The following is a 15,209-nucleotide window of genomic DNA, read 5'->3' as shown; positions in this document are numbered from 1 at the left end:
AAAATTACATAAGTTTTCTTGGAGAGCGCGTTATCATAGAGTAATGTTTACTTCTCTCGCTGGACATGTAGTCTTAACGATTAGCTCATAACGCTCATAGACTAAATCTTGGGAATGAAGGCAGGCGTATATCAACACCGACTGATAATAACTTTGGACGGAACATAATGCCTATCCACTACACGCATGTAGTCTTAACGCTTAATACATAATGCTTATCAACAAAACCTTGTGAATGAAGGCCGGCGTATATCAACACCGCCTGATAATATACTTTTAGTACACAAATTATTAAGTAATTAAAATATGTTGTTTAGTCTTATTTAAGTCAAAATTATTTACAAAAAATAGAAGAAAATATGATGTATTTTGGAACTATGACATATATATATATTTCAGCATTGCAGGCGGCTTTTTTTTTATAAAAAATACCTCCCTCTTTCCATACATGAGAGGGAGCTCATGAATTTTCAATATAAAAAGGAGAAGAATAAAGTTGTTTTCACCAAACCTCATACTGTATCGCAAACCTGTTTTCAAGTAGAGTGTAGCAATATCGCACTATTTACACGTCAAATGGCTACGCCAACCTGTAAATAAGATGAACAATACGCCCACCTGTACATTAGATGAACAAAGGGCCCCGAGTTACCCGGATGACATTAGGACTGATATATAAGATGGGCGTCCGAGAGAGTCGGATCTCCGTGCGCGAAATACGCTACAGTCGGAAAGCGCACGTTAAATCTCCTATATCAGTCAGTCGAGTCAGATCAGTCATCTGATGATGTATTGTGTGTTGAGGATGAGAGCGACCGGCGTTCTACTTCTGGCGTTAGTAGCTATTCAAAGCTACACGCCTGTGGATGCCCATCGATATGGCCATCGATACTTCAATAGGTATTTCAGGCCTCATCGACGCTGTGTACTTCAAACAGGTAAGAAAAAGGAGGAGTACATGTAGGTTATATCACCAGCCCTTTACTTTCTATATTCTAATCATCCATGTATTTTGTGAAAATATATACGTATGACTTCGACCGCTACCGTAGTTCACCGGAAAGAGACGTTAAAATATGGCACTTGTTGGCGCTTGGCATGACGGGGATTAAAAGTCTGTATATTATCGTGGAGTAGGGTAAACATTATCAACTGGGGTTTGGAATCACAGGAGACTTCACTACAAAACCGGCATTGGTAAATTGTTATAACGTGGTAAGTTGCTATTAACTGCTGTAAAATGTAATATCAATGCGGTAAAATGTAATAACTTCACTGTGGTAAATTGTAATGAAATATTATTCATTTGCAAATATACAAAGAAACCTGCATGAAGTTCAAAATGTTCGACTAAGATGTTTGGAAATCCAAATCCGGACTTTGAAACGACTGAATTGATAAAGACTACTGTACATTCTTGATATTTGCATTTACTCAAAACAGAGTTTTAGTGTTTGTTCGACCTTAGCATGATCAATTCCAACCTCCAGCATGTTTAAGGAAATAATGATAGAAATTGAAACAAAATCGCTTTTTTTATTTCCTTAAACATGCTGGAGGTTGGAATTGATCTTGTTAAGGTCGAACAAACACTGAAACTCGAATTATGTTATAAATCGGAAGGATTAAGAGATGTTATTACAATTTAACGCACTTGGTATTGCAATTTGCCGCAGTTTGCTACAATTTGCCGCACCCGCCTCTCAACAGAAATGACAGAAATTGAAACAAAATTGCTTTTTCTGAATTTCTTAAACATGTTTGAGGTTGAAATTGATCATGTTAAGGTCGAACAAACATTGGAACTCGAATTCAGTTTGAAATCGGAAGGATTAAAAGATGTTATAACAATTTGAAAAACATCTTGAACCAGATGTTACACCCCATTCCAGTTCATATGACATTGTTCTCATTTTGAGATGTGGCTGAGGTTCCACCCACACCATCTGGAACGTTAATACATGAACATATATCATTATTCAGTTTATTCAGTGTTCAAAGCCTTCAGTCAGCTACACAAAATTTCCTGGATAAATCTAAAGCAGTGCCCCATCGTGGAATATCTAGATAATTTCATACCTTATTAGAGCGACGGATTGTTGATACAAATAGACCAACACATTAAGAGTTGTGCTGTCAGTGATAAGAACTTTATATCCTTGAGTGGGTAAACAGAGCGTCCATCTAAACAGTTTTTCATTTCATATTCTTTACTTTCCTAAGGGCTTGATGTCAATTGTGGTGGGGAAAGTCAAGTGATCTTTGTATATACATACTTAAAAACAGGTATCACTGATCTCTTGACTTAACCATGCAAAACCAAATCCATATTGGAAGAGAAAGGTCCTGATGTTGGTTGCTCATGCTGTTTTTCCGTAATCACCCAGAGACTTGAGCATAACAAATGCATGTTGTGGTAATGGGTGATTCTCGATATGAATGATCCTGTAGCTGACTGATCGTGACAAGCAATGGTGTTGTAGAGAGTTTCTGTCGCACTCACCAAGTACCCTGTTGTTATTTGTATTGATGCTGAGACTGAAATGTCTTTTACAGAACCTAATCGGGGCCTGTTCAATGACTCTTCAGTATGTAGTTCCCCAGATTTCAGATCCATAATATAACATAGGGCATAACATGGAGTCAAATTTTGTAAACATTTCGCCACATGTAATATGTTTAAAGTTCTGTTTAAATCGGTCGATTTATGCTTTGTGGCTTGTGCTGCTTAACATATTTGGGATTTGGACCATGAGCGCATGGAGGTGAAAAAGTACCAATATATTTGTAATTAATCAGTTTCTATCTGTAGTCCTTTGAGATACCATTTCTCATGTCTGAGCGTTCCAACATTTATGAATACAACAATCTTTGTCTTGGTAAGATTTATATTTATTCATGTAGCATTTCATAACATTTCAAATAATATTAATTTTCTTCTTGACACGGTTTGTAGAGTCTGCTACTGCTGAGATGTCATCAGCAACCATAAGGAATATCTGTGGACATAATTATACCCCGACAGCCATTTTCTTCCAAACATTGCAGTATGATTACTACAGGTCAAGGCTTAAGAAAAGTCAATGAAGAGACAGTAAAGTCTTCCCCTATTCTTGACTAAATATATGTCATTAATAGATCAATGTTTGAATGAAAACCAGTTTGCGATGTCGATATAACATTATTTGTGTCACAACACTTGTTAAGGTTTTTGTTTTTCGCATCTTTTAGCACCTATACACAATCAATCAATAATAGATATCCCGATATAAGTGTTTGGGTCATGCATACTTCCAGACATGTGAAGCGGACATATAATAGTCCTTGACTTGACATCTGGGAGCGAGTTGCTGGGCACAATTTTATTAAAGTTTCGAAGGTTACTATGGTTATGGTTATCTTGTCGACTTTAAAATCCCATGAAGATCCGGGGTAGAATAGGTCTTCAACAACCAATGCTTGTCTTAAAAGACGACTATGCTGGTTGGAAGAGGCGACTAACGGGATCGGATGGTCAGGCTGATGCATGTCAATTACGTGGATCGATGCTCATGATGTCAATCAGTGGATTGTCTGGTCCACACTCGCTTATTTACAGATCGCCATCCTAGAGCTGGAAAACTGCTGAGAGCTACGTTGAACAAACAAACAAACAAACTTGACTTTCAACATTCATTTTCCATTCCATCTGGACTAGATGACTTATTTTACGTTTAGGTTCTTTAAGCTGTTGTTGGAAAGGGTTTGGGAAAGCCGGTGGCCCAGTCGTCTATGGCGCCGCAATTCGCTGTGCACAGTTGCGACCCTTGGGCACGTCAGAAACCTATGGTTGAGTGTGCGAATCACGGGTCGTCCCCAATATGTTTCTATGTTTGTCAGCACCATACCCGTGCTCGTGGGTTTCACCAAAGAGGTTAACGTCTGAGACCTGCATCACTTCTTTCCTCCCACGTGGAGCTGACACGACGTGATATAACTGCAATACTGTTGAGAGCGGCGTTAAACTCAACATGACGTAAGGAAGAGCAGATGTTTAATAGCTTAAGTATCTGGGTGGCAATGCAAATTCCCGTCATGCTTATTTCATTTGATTGAATTAATAATAAACAAGATTTGCATTACGTACATTTGTTTCATCCAGATTTTTCATTCTAGATATTTCCATATGAGAATAGAAAATATATGGCATATTATAGTTTTACAGGTCACAAGGTCACATAAAGAGTGAGTGAGTGAGTGATTGAGTGAGTGAAGGTTGTGTGACTCTGGCAAGCTTTATTTCAGTTTTATCATGGCGAATCTGGATGAGCTAAGCTGATGGTGGAGATCATCAGTAATGCTCCGCGTTACAAATATCATAACAGGATGATAATATACACAGTAAAAAAAGTGTTGCACCCCCACATTAATACGTTTGATACATCACAACATTTAAAACGCCCGACTCTGGTTTTAATGGTAGGTATTCCTTGGGGATCTGATGTTAAATGTGTAATGTTTTCGGAGAGAAGATGATCACCAAAACGTAGCAATCAGCACGTGAATTGCATGGTGCATGACATTTGCAGATTGCAGTATCTTCTTAAGCTCAACATCGCCTATAAAAGATGTTCTGTGACAGCCCAGTTTATTGTAACCCACAATGCCGGGTAGACGATTGTCAGAAGCAGTCAAGTGGCAGATTATTGGCCTTCATGGAGCAGGTCTCTCGTTCAAGGAGATTGGCAGAAGAACCGGACATCACTACTCAACAATAAGCCGTTTGGTCAGAAAACACGCACAAACTAATGATGTAAGGAATCGCAGACCCTCTGGCAGACCACGTAAGACCACAGTTAGAGATGACAGAGCGTTGTTGAGGGTGGTAAGGCGTCATCCATTTGCTACAAGCACAACCTTGAAACGTCTTTGGCTTCCTCGTCAACAGTTCAGTACCCAGACCGTGAGAAATCGTCTTAAAGCTGCAGGGTTGAAGTCCAGAAGGGTTATCAAGCGACCTAAACTCACAGACAACCACAAACGACTACGTCTAGCCTGGTGTAGACTGAGACAGAACTGGAACTTGAGGTCCTGGAGAAGAGTCCACTGGTCGGACGAAAGCAGGTTCCTTCTGCATGTTGTGGATGGCAGAGTGAGAGTATGGAGGCGTCCTGGAACAGCTTATACTGCAAGAAGCATCATGCCAACTGTACCATATGGAGGTGGATCTGTTATGGTCTGGGGATGCTTCTCATTTGATTGTAAGCTTGATTTAGTGACCATACGAGGCAACTTGACAGGGGAGCGCTACATCCAAGAGGTGCTGAATCCAGTTGTGGTGCCCCATTTTGACAATCATCCACTGGCCACCAGACCGATATTCATGGATGACAATGCCAGACCACATCGTTCACGAGCTGTGACCCAGGTTATCCACAACAATGCTCTGACGCAGATTCCATGGCCAGCAATGAGTCCAGATCTGAATCCTCTGGAACATGTATGGGACATTTTGGGACGCCTGATTTATCGTCGGGACCCTCCTCCACAGAACTTGCGTGAATTGGAAGCAGCATTACACGAGGAGTGGCAGCAGCTGCCCATGGAGCGATTCCAACGTCTGGTGAGGAGTATGAGACGAAGACTTCAAGCTGTGATCCAAGTGCTTGGTGGAAGTTCTCGATATTGACTTACTGTGTTCGTCAAATCTCCATATGACATTCTTACCCTATTGGATGAATTTGGTCACTAAAAATTATTGAGATGTCACCATACTTAATGCGTCTTCGTTGTTCGTTCATTTTTCGTAAAAGTTCAGCATGAGATTATTACATGCCATAAGGTCATGGAATACCCCATTTAAGTTCATTGTATAGACAATACACTGGTTTGTTGGTATACACGAAATCCTGGTTATAATATTAATTCGGTTATCTTTACACCCTTTCAAAACACCCCTCCATGAAAAAGTATAGGGGGTGCAACACTTTTTTTACTGTGTATATAATACCCTAGATTACCGAGGACGGGTTACGAAGGCTGCGCTGAACTTTCAAGGTAGAACAGATATTCAGGTGGCTTGTTTGTTTGTATATTTCAGTGAACGCTGTGTGCAGAGTGGCCGCAGACCCCGGAATCACAGACCCAGTGAGCGGGACGATACGCCTGTCACAAACACTTAACGTGAGGCAACAACAAATTTCGTCACAATATTTGCTCAAATAGGGCAATATTAGACCCTCAGTGACACCATTTTCGTATGTATTGCTTAAAAGACGGGATGGTTTTTTTGTTTGTTTTTTAAAAATCACCTGTTGGAATAACCTACGATTACATATAATATATTTCATATATTTGCCTTTGTTATTATCATTATCATTATATGCAGCAAAGAGGGTTTGGGTGATCCTGGCACAGTCAGGCTGGTTAGGCTCATCATCAGCCCAGGGCCCTTGCCCCTTCTACACGCAGTTCAGACAGCAAATGGGACTTTTCCCAGGAAGCGCTGCCTTGTCAAACCCGCCCAGAACCTTTCGGAGAATATGAAGAAATCCCAACACTGCAGCCTTCGGTATTACCCAGATTGTCAGATGGGCTGTATTCCTGGTAACAAACCCGGTTACTCTCCCAATGTCAGTCAACAGATTGGGAGGTACCAAACCTAAGGCACCGAGAAGAATGGAGAGCCGGACAACTTGGTACTTGGGATGCAAGCGTGAGGACCGTATATTTGTATATATGTTTTTCCCGAATCTTGTCAATCACATTAGTGTTATAACGGACAGAAAATTCAATGTTATAAATGTTATAAATGATTTCATTGGATTTATCAAAAAGGACAAGATCAGGTTTGTTGGCCTGGATACGTCTCAGGCTGTAAACGGGCCAGTTCTAAAGAATTGTTTGTCATTTTCCATGACGCCCTCTACATATTCTGGGTCGTACCATGGATGGACCTCACACTCATTGGCCAAGATCGCAAGCATGGCGAATACGGTAATAAAATGATCGAGCTACGCCATCATGACACTTAAGATAGTGTGTTTGTGCCACATGTGTGCAAAAGTGCACAATGCAATTCTATCATGAAGAGCTTCCACGTTAATCCAACCACGCCCTCCCTTTATGATTGATAAAAATAAGCGAGGGAAGTGCGAGAGTGGTGGGATCTATTCTCGGACATGATTCTTCGTGCGAGGCTGACAATACCGTGAATTTCTTGTTTCGTCCAATCAACAACACCAAAGGAATACGAAAGGACGGGTACAGCATAAGTATTTGTGGCTCTGACATCATTGCGAGCGTTCAGCTCTGAACACCAGATTTCTACATTTGTACTCTGCCCGAGGTTTGTCCTTGATATGGGCATTCTGGAGTTTGCCCCTAACCTGCATTGCTGAATAAGTAATTGATCCTTACAAACCCAACTTCCCTTTCTGGCTCCTTTCTCCTCCATGTAAATAATGTCATTGGAAGCTCTGTTTGATGACACAAGCTCTGTGACACAACCACCTTGTGAATATTTTGTACTGTGCATTCAGACAAGTAAGAGGGCGGATTTTTTTAGGGTCAGTCAAATTACTTTCTTTGGGAGAAGTATTGTTTGACCTTTGCAGAACTAAGGCGGAACATCCCCTGTATCCACAAGATAATTTATACAGTGAAGTAATTATGTTTATTATGTGTAGTAAGTATTAACACCTTAACACCTCTAAACACAATTCGAAACACGTTTGGAGCACATTTTTAACAATTTTATAGTAACCAGGACGACGCATCTGAATACAAGGTAGACGCTCAGTGATGGACTCTTTGTTTTGGACGGATCGAAGAGATGGCCCAGTGATAAAAGGAAGTGCCCAGGTCGATTCCTGGAGGAATGTGTGAAATCTACGAATGATGTCTCGCGTCGTCATATTGCTAAATTTGAATAAGCCCTCAGTCTGGTCACTTTGTTTCAGTATTGTACACAACGACTTTCGCCTCTTACAATTGACCTTGACCTCCAAGGATTCTCGACAACCGACACCGTGGTTCTTCACGGCTTCCACGCCCATGCACTCGGAGACCTCAGTAATGGCTGCGCAAGCCTTGGGGGACACTTCAACCCGTTTGGAACTAATCATGGCGATCGTACCTCCCCAGTAAGGTAATCTGGTTTTAATCGCAAGCATATGAGTGAATCATGACGGATTTGAGTAAAATCAAATCATGAGTTGATCAATGAAGGATTTTAAACTGACACAGTGAGATGGCGTCCGTCTTTGAGGGCGTCCGGAGTTGAAGGTCAACTTAACTAATGAGAACTATTTATCTAAAACAATGCGTCCAGTGCCTAGTGGTTAAAGTGTTCGCTCGCAACGGTGAAGACCCGGGTTCGATTCCCCACATGTGAAGTCCATTTCTGGTGCTCACCGTGATATTACTGGAATATTGCTGAATGCAGAGTAAAACCACTCCTTCACGCACTATCCTTTTGTGTGTGCCACTTCTGTTCTGTGCTATTGTTAGTTTTTTTGTTTTGTTTCAGACATGCTGGTGACTTCGGAAACATCATGGAACAAGCTGATGGCACTGTTAATACAACCATTACTGATACGGTAGCGAGGCTGTTCGGGACGAACTCACTCATCGGCAGGAGCCTTGTGGTATGCGTGTCTTATTATACATGTATAATGTTACTACACAGACGTACAGTACGAATACAGCTCGATTCCAAGATAATGATTCTTAGTCTGAGACCACCATATTCGTCTAGGACTCTAAAATTCACTGTGTAGTTTCATTGTTTCTTTTACCAGGATCCCTTGATCTTGGGTTCGAACCAAGTCGTCGTACGCTTCATAAAGGTGGAACACATCTACGAAGTGGTCCCTTTGGGTTTCCCTTCAATATACGTGTGAGCTGGACCCGTGAAGATCCGGGGTAGAATAGGTCTTAACCAACCCATGCTTGCCACAAAGGGCGATTATGCTTGTCGTAAGAGGCGACTAACGGGATCGGGTGGTCAGACTCGCTGACTTGGTTGATGCGTGTTATCGTATACCTATTGCGTGGATCGATGCTAATGATGGATTGTCTGGTCCGGACTCGAGTATTTGAAGACCGTGGTGATATAGTTGGAATATTGCTGAGTGCGTCGCTAAACAAAAGACAAACAAACAGACAAACAACAATGTGTGAGCTGACATGTAATTTCTGGTACGTAAAACCCAACTCACTCACTCGCCAAGAATTTTGTTTCATTGTACGTAAAAGTGAGAAATTTTTATCAGGAAAAATAAGACATATAATATAATCTGCCAAATGCAACATTTATGGTGAAGAAAGACCTTTTAATGCGTGCGGCGTCTAGTCTATTATCTTACAGTGTACCAAACTACATATTTTCGGCTTATAAACTTTCTGGTATGTACTTCGCAGTCTCCGTCGGAGTAGCCATTGGTTGGTAGTGTACATGTGTTCGCCGACATAGTCAAGACTTTACAGGTTTCAATACATCAATGACTACATATAGCCGTGTAGATGTTTTTAACCAAAGTATCAAGCCACGGACCTTTGACCGTTTGGCCTGTCTTTGAAACTTGTGATGAAATATTGATGATGTGTGCAGTTGGAAGGTTCTGAGAGTACAATGTATACACCCGACTGGCCATGGGATTGAAGAGCTCTTGATACATCTTTAGACATACAATACACGTGGCGATCAAGTCACTGAACATTTGTGGATGGTCCTGTCCTATCTGACAGTTGGCTTGAGCAGGTTTACCATTGTCATCGGATTCGTGCTCTGCAGTTAATCGCGTACAATGGTAAAAGCTTTTGGCGCGTTTACTAATAAACGGAATATTTAGTCATTCTGTATTGAAACTTACTTAACCGCACGGTTGGGAATGTATGTTTATGGCTTTGTTCTGTTACATCGAAAACGACTGTCAAAGGAGGCGGTTGGGTGGTACTCTTCCCGCCCACTGCAAAAAGCAAGCTCAAAAATTACTTTAAAATATTGAAATAAAAGTATCAGCTATGTTGTAAGCATAGCTTAAGCATAAGCATAAGCTAAAATGTATGAAAAAGGCCGTTTTTTTCTGGCTTCAAGAGAAAATGAAAGTTTGGGTGCCCCAACTGATGAGTTTTGTTTATCTTCAGCTTGGGTCAAATACTTAATATGCATTTAATGTTGTTTGATAGGCATTACTCAGAAGTTGACGGTTAACAAAGTAGACACAATCTATGGACAACAACTTCTTTATTTACTGTATAGGCGACGTATAGACCCTTATTTCGTTGTCGACGATAAAAGGATCAATACCGAAACGTCGCCTTTACAGTAAATAAAGAAGCTCTTATCCATAAATTGTGTCTACTTTGGCCTTTAATGTTGTTTTGAGGGTTTGTCATTGTCCACTTTACGGAGCACATGCCGAATTTTTGGAGGGTAACCTTAATTAGTCGCAGTGTGTGGATTCCACGTACAAAAAATCACGTCGAAGGCTCCCATCCGAACATATTCAATCAAATAGATGTTTTGACAACTGAACTTAGACACACCTGAAAGATGGTAGTCCCACAAGAAGAAATAGAGGGGCTTGGAGAATGCCCTGGCCACATGTATGAGAAATTTAGAGAATCGACATAAATGTGCTATCGAGTATATGGATGCAGTATAACACCTGACTAGTATATCCACTATAGTCGGCCGCTCTTTGATTCTGACCCTTGAAACATGTCGGAAACCTATACTATCAGGAGGCCCCACTCTATCCCCGGCTCAAATCAAAGAGGGGTACTTCTAAAATATGATTCAATTCTGAGGACTTAAACTGAAATTTCATTATCATTTGTAGATCCATGCAGGAACTGATGACCTTGGCCTTGGTGGTAACGCCGGAAGTGTGGCTAGCGGCAATTCAGGACCAAGAGTAGGATGCTGTGTCATTGGTCGGGGGCAGAACCCACCGCGCACGGTGGTGTGGGGAAAGTAATATATGGTCAAGTATCATATTTTCGATGCAAAATATGCGAATCACTGTATAGGCCTGTGGCTATGTATACAATAAACTTGATTGCCTCAAACTGTATAACTCCGTGTTCGTACATCGATAGTTAAGAAGCCGTAAATGTTGGTAGACAGATAAAAGCAATACGGGGCAAGGGCGTTTACCATATAGAACCCTTGAGTACCCAGGGTACGAATCTGTTACACCATGCGTTGTTTGCGGGATAAAGCATCTGAAATAGATAGAATTATTTTTAAACGGCAGTGGGTCACTGTTATGTGATAATGCCTCATTTTGTCAAAGGACGGGCAAGTATCATTCCACCTTATCCTATGACGTCATAGCCAACTGGTGACATATGGGTCAGAGATGTCAAACAAAGATATAGTGATTCAGGTGAAGAAACAATTGACAGATTCAGATGCAGAGTAATCGAGCATTCTGCAACAGTCCTTACTCTAGTAATATTTAACCACTTGATAACGGTGTACGAATCTACATCGAAACGTTGCTATATATCCAATAGAAAAATCATAAAGAGGAGTCGATTGTACTTTTCCGACAATATCATGACTATGTGTTTATGAATCACTATGAAACACATGCAAAGGCAAGTCAATTGTTCATCAACTTTGGATATACCAACCACATGTCTGTATTAAAACTCGCCAGTGTGCATGGATTCGGTAAAAGGCTACAACAAAACAAAGGAATTACTCCTTATGCAATAAGGAAAACACACATGTACGTGAGTACGTTTACTACTGAGTGGTAGACTATAACTTTATAATAATCCGAAACATCCCAGTATAGCATGAATACTGAAAGAAGCGTCAGAGCAATCATTACGCTCATCCCTATACAAGAAAGATCTAAAAAAATGAGTTCGCATCAACTTTACACGTGGTTTCTGATGCTACATTACACTAGAAATTTCACATTTTTAATAAACACAAAATTTAACATCAGTTACATCAAAAACATATCTAAAAAATTTCAAACCAGTGAAATACATAATGGAGTTAATGTCCAAACAAAGATCGTATCCGCATATTTTGTAAATCAGCTGAGTGTTCAACAGCTTCGTCACAATCACAATACACATTTGAAATGTACACATTTAAATTGGAAATGCACAGTTAAATTTGAAATATTATTTCTCATCCGTTCTCCGACCGGCAGCCATTGTGAAACGAGAAGGGGGGCAATTCTCATTACCCCTATTCCAAACCCAAACGTTCACGTTGTATCTTTCGATGATAAGTTCAAATCTTGACATTCTTCGTCTCCAAATTCAAATTTTATGTGAAGCATTTATATACTCTTCAAAAATAGAAACGCAAAGCCAGATTTGTGTTAGGTAGGAAAATACATTTATACGAGGAACCGTACAAGGTATTGAGCCAAAATGTTGTGGAGAGAACACTTGGGGATTGTAGTCATGTCAGTTATCGGTACATAGGAAAAGTCCAAGGTGAAGGTCAGCTACCATCAATAACGCCTATGTCCCCTGTTGGAATCGATAGCGTCCTGTCCATGGAAGAGACCAGTATGCGAATCACATCCTGGGGAATGGTAGCCCAATCGGCCTACAACGCAAAAGCCAACTGCTGCAACGTCTGGGGCTGTGTTTGACGTCGGCGTAGCCGTCTATCCAATTCATCCCATAGGTGCTCTATCGGGTTCAAATCTGGCAATATAGAGAGCCAGGGGAGAACATCAACGTTGTTTTTGTGTGATCCGTGCTGTATGCGGTCGAGCGTTGTCCTGCTGGAATATATCGTTGCCGTTGACTGCAATTAGGAGGACGTGTGGTAGGACGTGTGGTCGATGTATCGTTGAGCCATAGGATTGCCCTGGATGTCGTCCAAACCTGTCCTGCCGTGGTGAGAGATAGCCGCTCACATCATAACGCTACCCTCACGAAAACCTGTCCACTTCCTGTACGCAGTTTCCGGCGTAACGTTCACCCCGACGTCTGTAGACCCGTGCTCTTCCATCCCCTCGACGGAGGAGAAATCTTGATTCGTTGCTGAACCAGACGTCTCTCCATCGCAGTTGAGGCCATACCCTGTGTTGACGACACCAATGCAGTCGTTGTTGACGATATTGTCGACTCAATATGACGCGTCGAACAGGACGTCTTGTTCGTAGACCTGCTGCTCTTAAACGGTTTCGTACGGTCTGGTCGGAGATTCTGCGCAGTCCGGGAATTTGTTATGCGGTTAAGGTGGCTGCGATCTTCCTTTCATGTAGGTGACGCAGTCGTATGTAGCGATCTTGGGCGGGGGTGGTTACTCTTGGTCGTCCCGACCTTGCAAATTTGGCCGATCACATGTTGACTCATGCTGTTGAAACCTATCCCAAAGCCTTGTGATGTTGATGGGCGCTACATTGAAAACCCTGGCTACAGCTGATCAGGATTCCAATGCCTTCACGCGGCCTATGACGTTGTTTCTTTGCACTTCTGTTAATCTTGGCATGTTGTTGAACTGTCAATGTTCGATCGACGCAGATGCCAGGCAATCAAGACCTTCACTTTAATACCGTTCATAGTGCTGCTGCGCGTGGAGTACGTGCAGTGCGCGCAGTGCGTGCAGCTCCATGACCCTTTTGTTTAAACACTGGGTGCGTTTTTCCGAATCGAAGTGTTTCCCGTCTAATGGTTTGCATGTCCTTCTTGTGATCATTTTGATCCGGGAAATTTTTCACTGACACTGTAACACATTAAAACTCTTCATTTTGCACCTCTTGGTCCGCTACTTTTGCTTTTATGGCCACAAATATCCGTTTTGTGTTTCTTTTTTGAAGAGTATACAATCAAGGAAGGACTATCTTTATATTCACAGAAAGCATGTGGAATTAATACCATATGGATTCTCAAAAACTCAAAGGATTTGTGAAATGTGAAATGCCGGACTTCCTCATTGATAACATCTCCTTAAAATGTGGGGGTAAGACATTTAGGCAAGAAGGTGTCCCCATGGGCACCAATTGTGCTCCCTTCTTGCGTATCTGTGTCTTTATGCATAAGCATAAAGATTCAGAGTGACAAAACACTCTCCGTAAGACTGTAAGAGAGAGGACGTCTACCCCTGTGCCGTTACAAGTAACAGTGATATTTTATTTGGTGGTTCTCATTAATGCGCTTCGCTTAGGACCGGAATGCTAGTTTTAGAACGTTCGTCGGTCGCAACAACGACATTAGTATTGTGGCAAAAACGACCGAATCTGTCCCGGCAACGTCCCGATTCTCCGGAATGCGATCCGACAGAGATCAGATAGTGAACGGACAGTGTACCGACAAAGACAGTTCGCATTCGGCAAGATCTGGACGCTATCTGGAATCAATCGACAGGAAACGGCAATGAACAGTTTCTCCAAATCATGTCCGTTCATCACGGCAGCGTCTCGATCCACAGAACACCGTCCAGACAACACCGGACATTGTTACCCCCCGCCCCAACGAAGTTGGCGGGGGATATAAAAATAGGTTCCGTCCCTCCGTCTGTGCGTCTGTGTGTGTGCGTCCGAAATATATCATTGATTATTCGTTGATCTTGTGTGGCCATTTACATATTACATAATTTAGTTCTGTGCGAACCGATTTCTAGGTTAACCTCTCTACGTTTCAATTTGGAAATCACCTCGTAACACTCGGCCTTCAACGTTTGTATAAAGGTCTCTCTGAATAACCCTATCATTTTACAAAAATGATGCACGCAAATGTTACCGAGTAGTATTAGTTCTATTGACTTCATGTCAACAATATCACTCATGATTACTATTTTAGGTGTGTGCCGTAAGAACTGCTTAATCCAAGATCACGACTGCGACACATATGTCGCATGGAGCAGCTGATGATGACTTTCAGTTTAAATGCAAAAATTCAACACAAAAAATGAGCGATTGAATAAGTGAGTGGGTTTCTCCGTTTTGAGCAGTAGTTCGGTTGTAACATGGCATTTCAACATTAATGTCGGACGGAGGCCCAACACGACACAGGCGTTAGGTTTTCCACTTTATTAAAATCCACGATAACAGGCACGATAACGAAATCATCATAAACAGGGAGAACCAGGAATTCGAACCCACGACCACTGAATTCTCTTGCAGCGCCTTAGGCGACTTGAAAGCCCATACCCCCTTTCCTTAGAGTGAGTGAGTGAGTTGGATTTAACGCCGCTTTTAACAGTATTCCAGCTTAATGTGGGAGGAAAGCCCGAAGTG

The 15,209-nt window shown here is 41.7% G+C and overlaps 1 protein-coding gene across 1 annotated transcript; it reads left to right on the top strand.

Annotated features, from left to right (window-relative positions):
• Positions 1-719: 719 nt before the first annotated feature.
• Positions 720-11,046, top strand: LOC124138647 (superoxide dismutase [Cu-Zn]-like). Its single transcript, XM_046505387.2, has 5 exons — positions 720-938; positions 6,080-6,162; positions 7,941-8,128; positions 8,510-8,627; positions 10,827-11,046. Exons 1-5 carry the CDS (start codon positions 785-787, stop codon positions 10,962-10,964), a joined length of 681 nt encoding a protein of 226 aa, XP_046361343.2. The 5' UTR covers positions 720-784; the 3' UTR covers positions 10,965-11,046.
• Positions 11,047-15,209: the final 4,163 nt, after the last annotated feature.

This window comes from Haliotis rufescens, unplaced genomic scaffold (assembly GCF_023055435.1).
Source record: "Haliotis rufescens isolate VD_foot unplaced genomic scaffold, xgHalRufe1.0.p SCAF_17, whole genome shotgun sequence".
Classification (NCBI taxonomy): domain Eukaryota; kingdom Metazoa; phylum Mollusca; class Gastropoda; order Lepetellida; family Haliotidae; genus Haliotis; species Haliotis rufescens.
The sequence above is the reverse complement of the archived record's forward strand: the minus strand, read 5'-3'. Positions and strand labels throughout refer to the sequence as shown.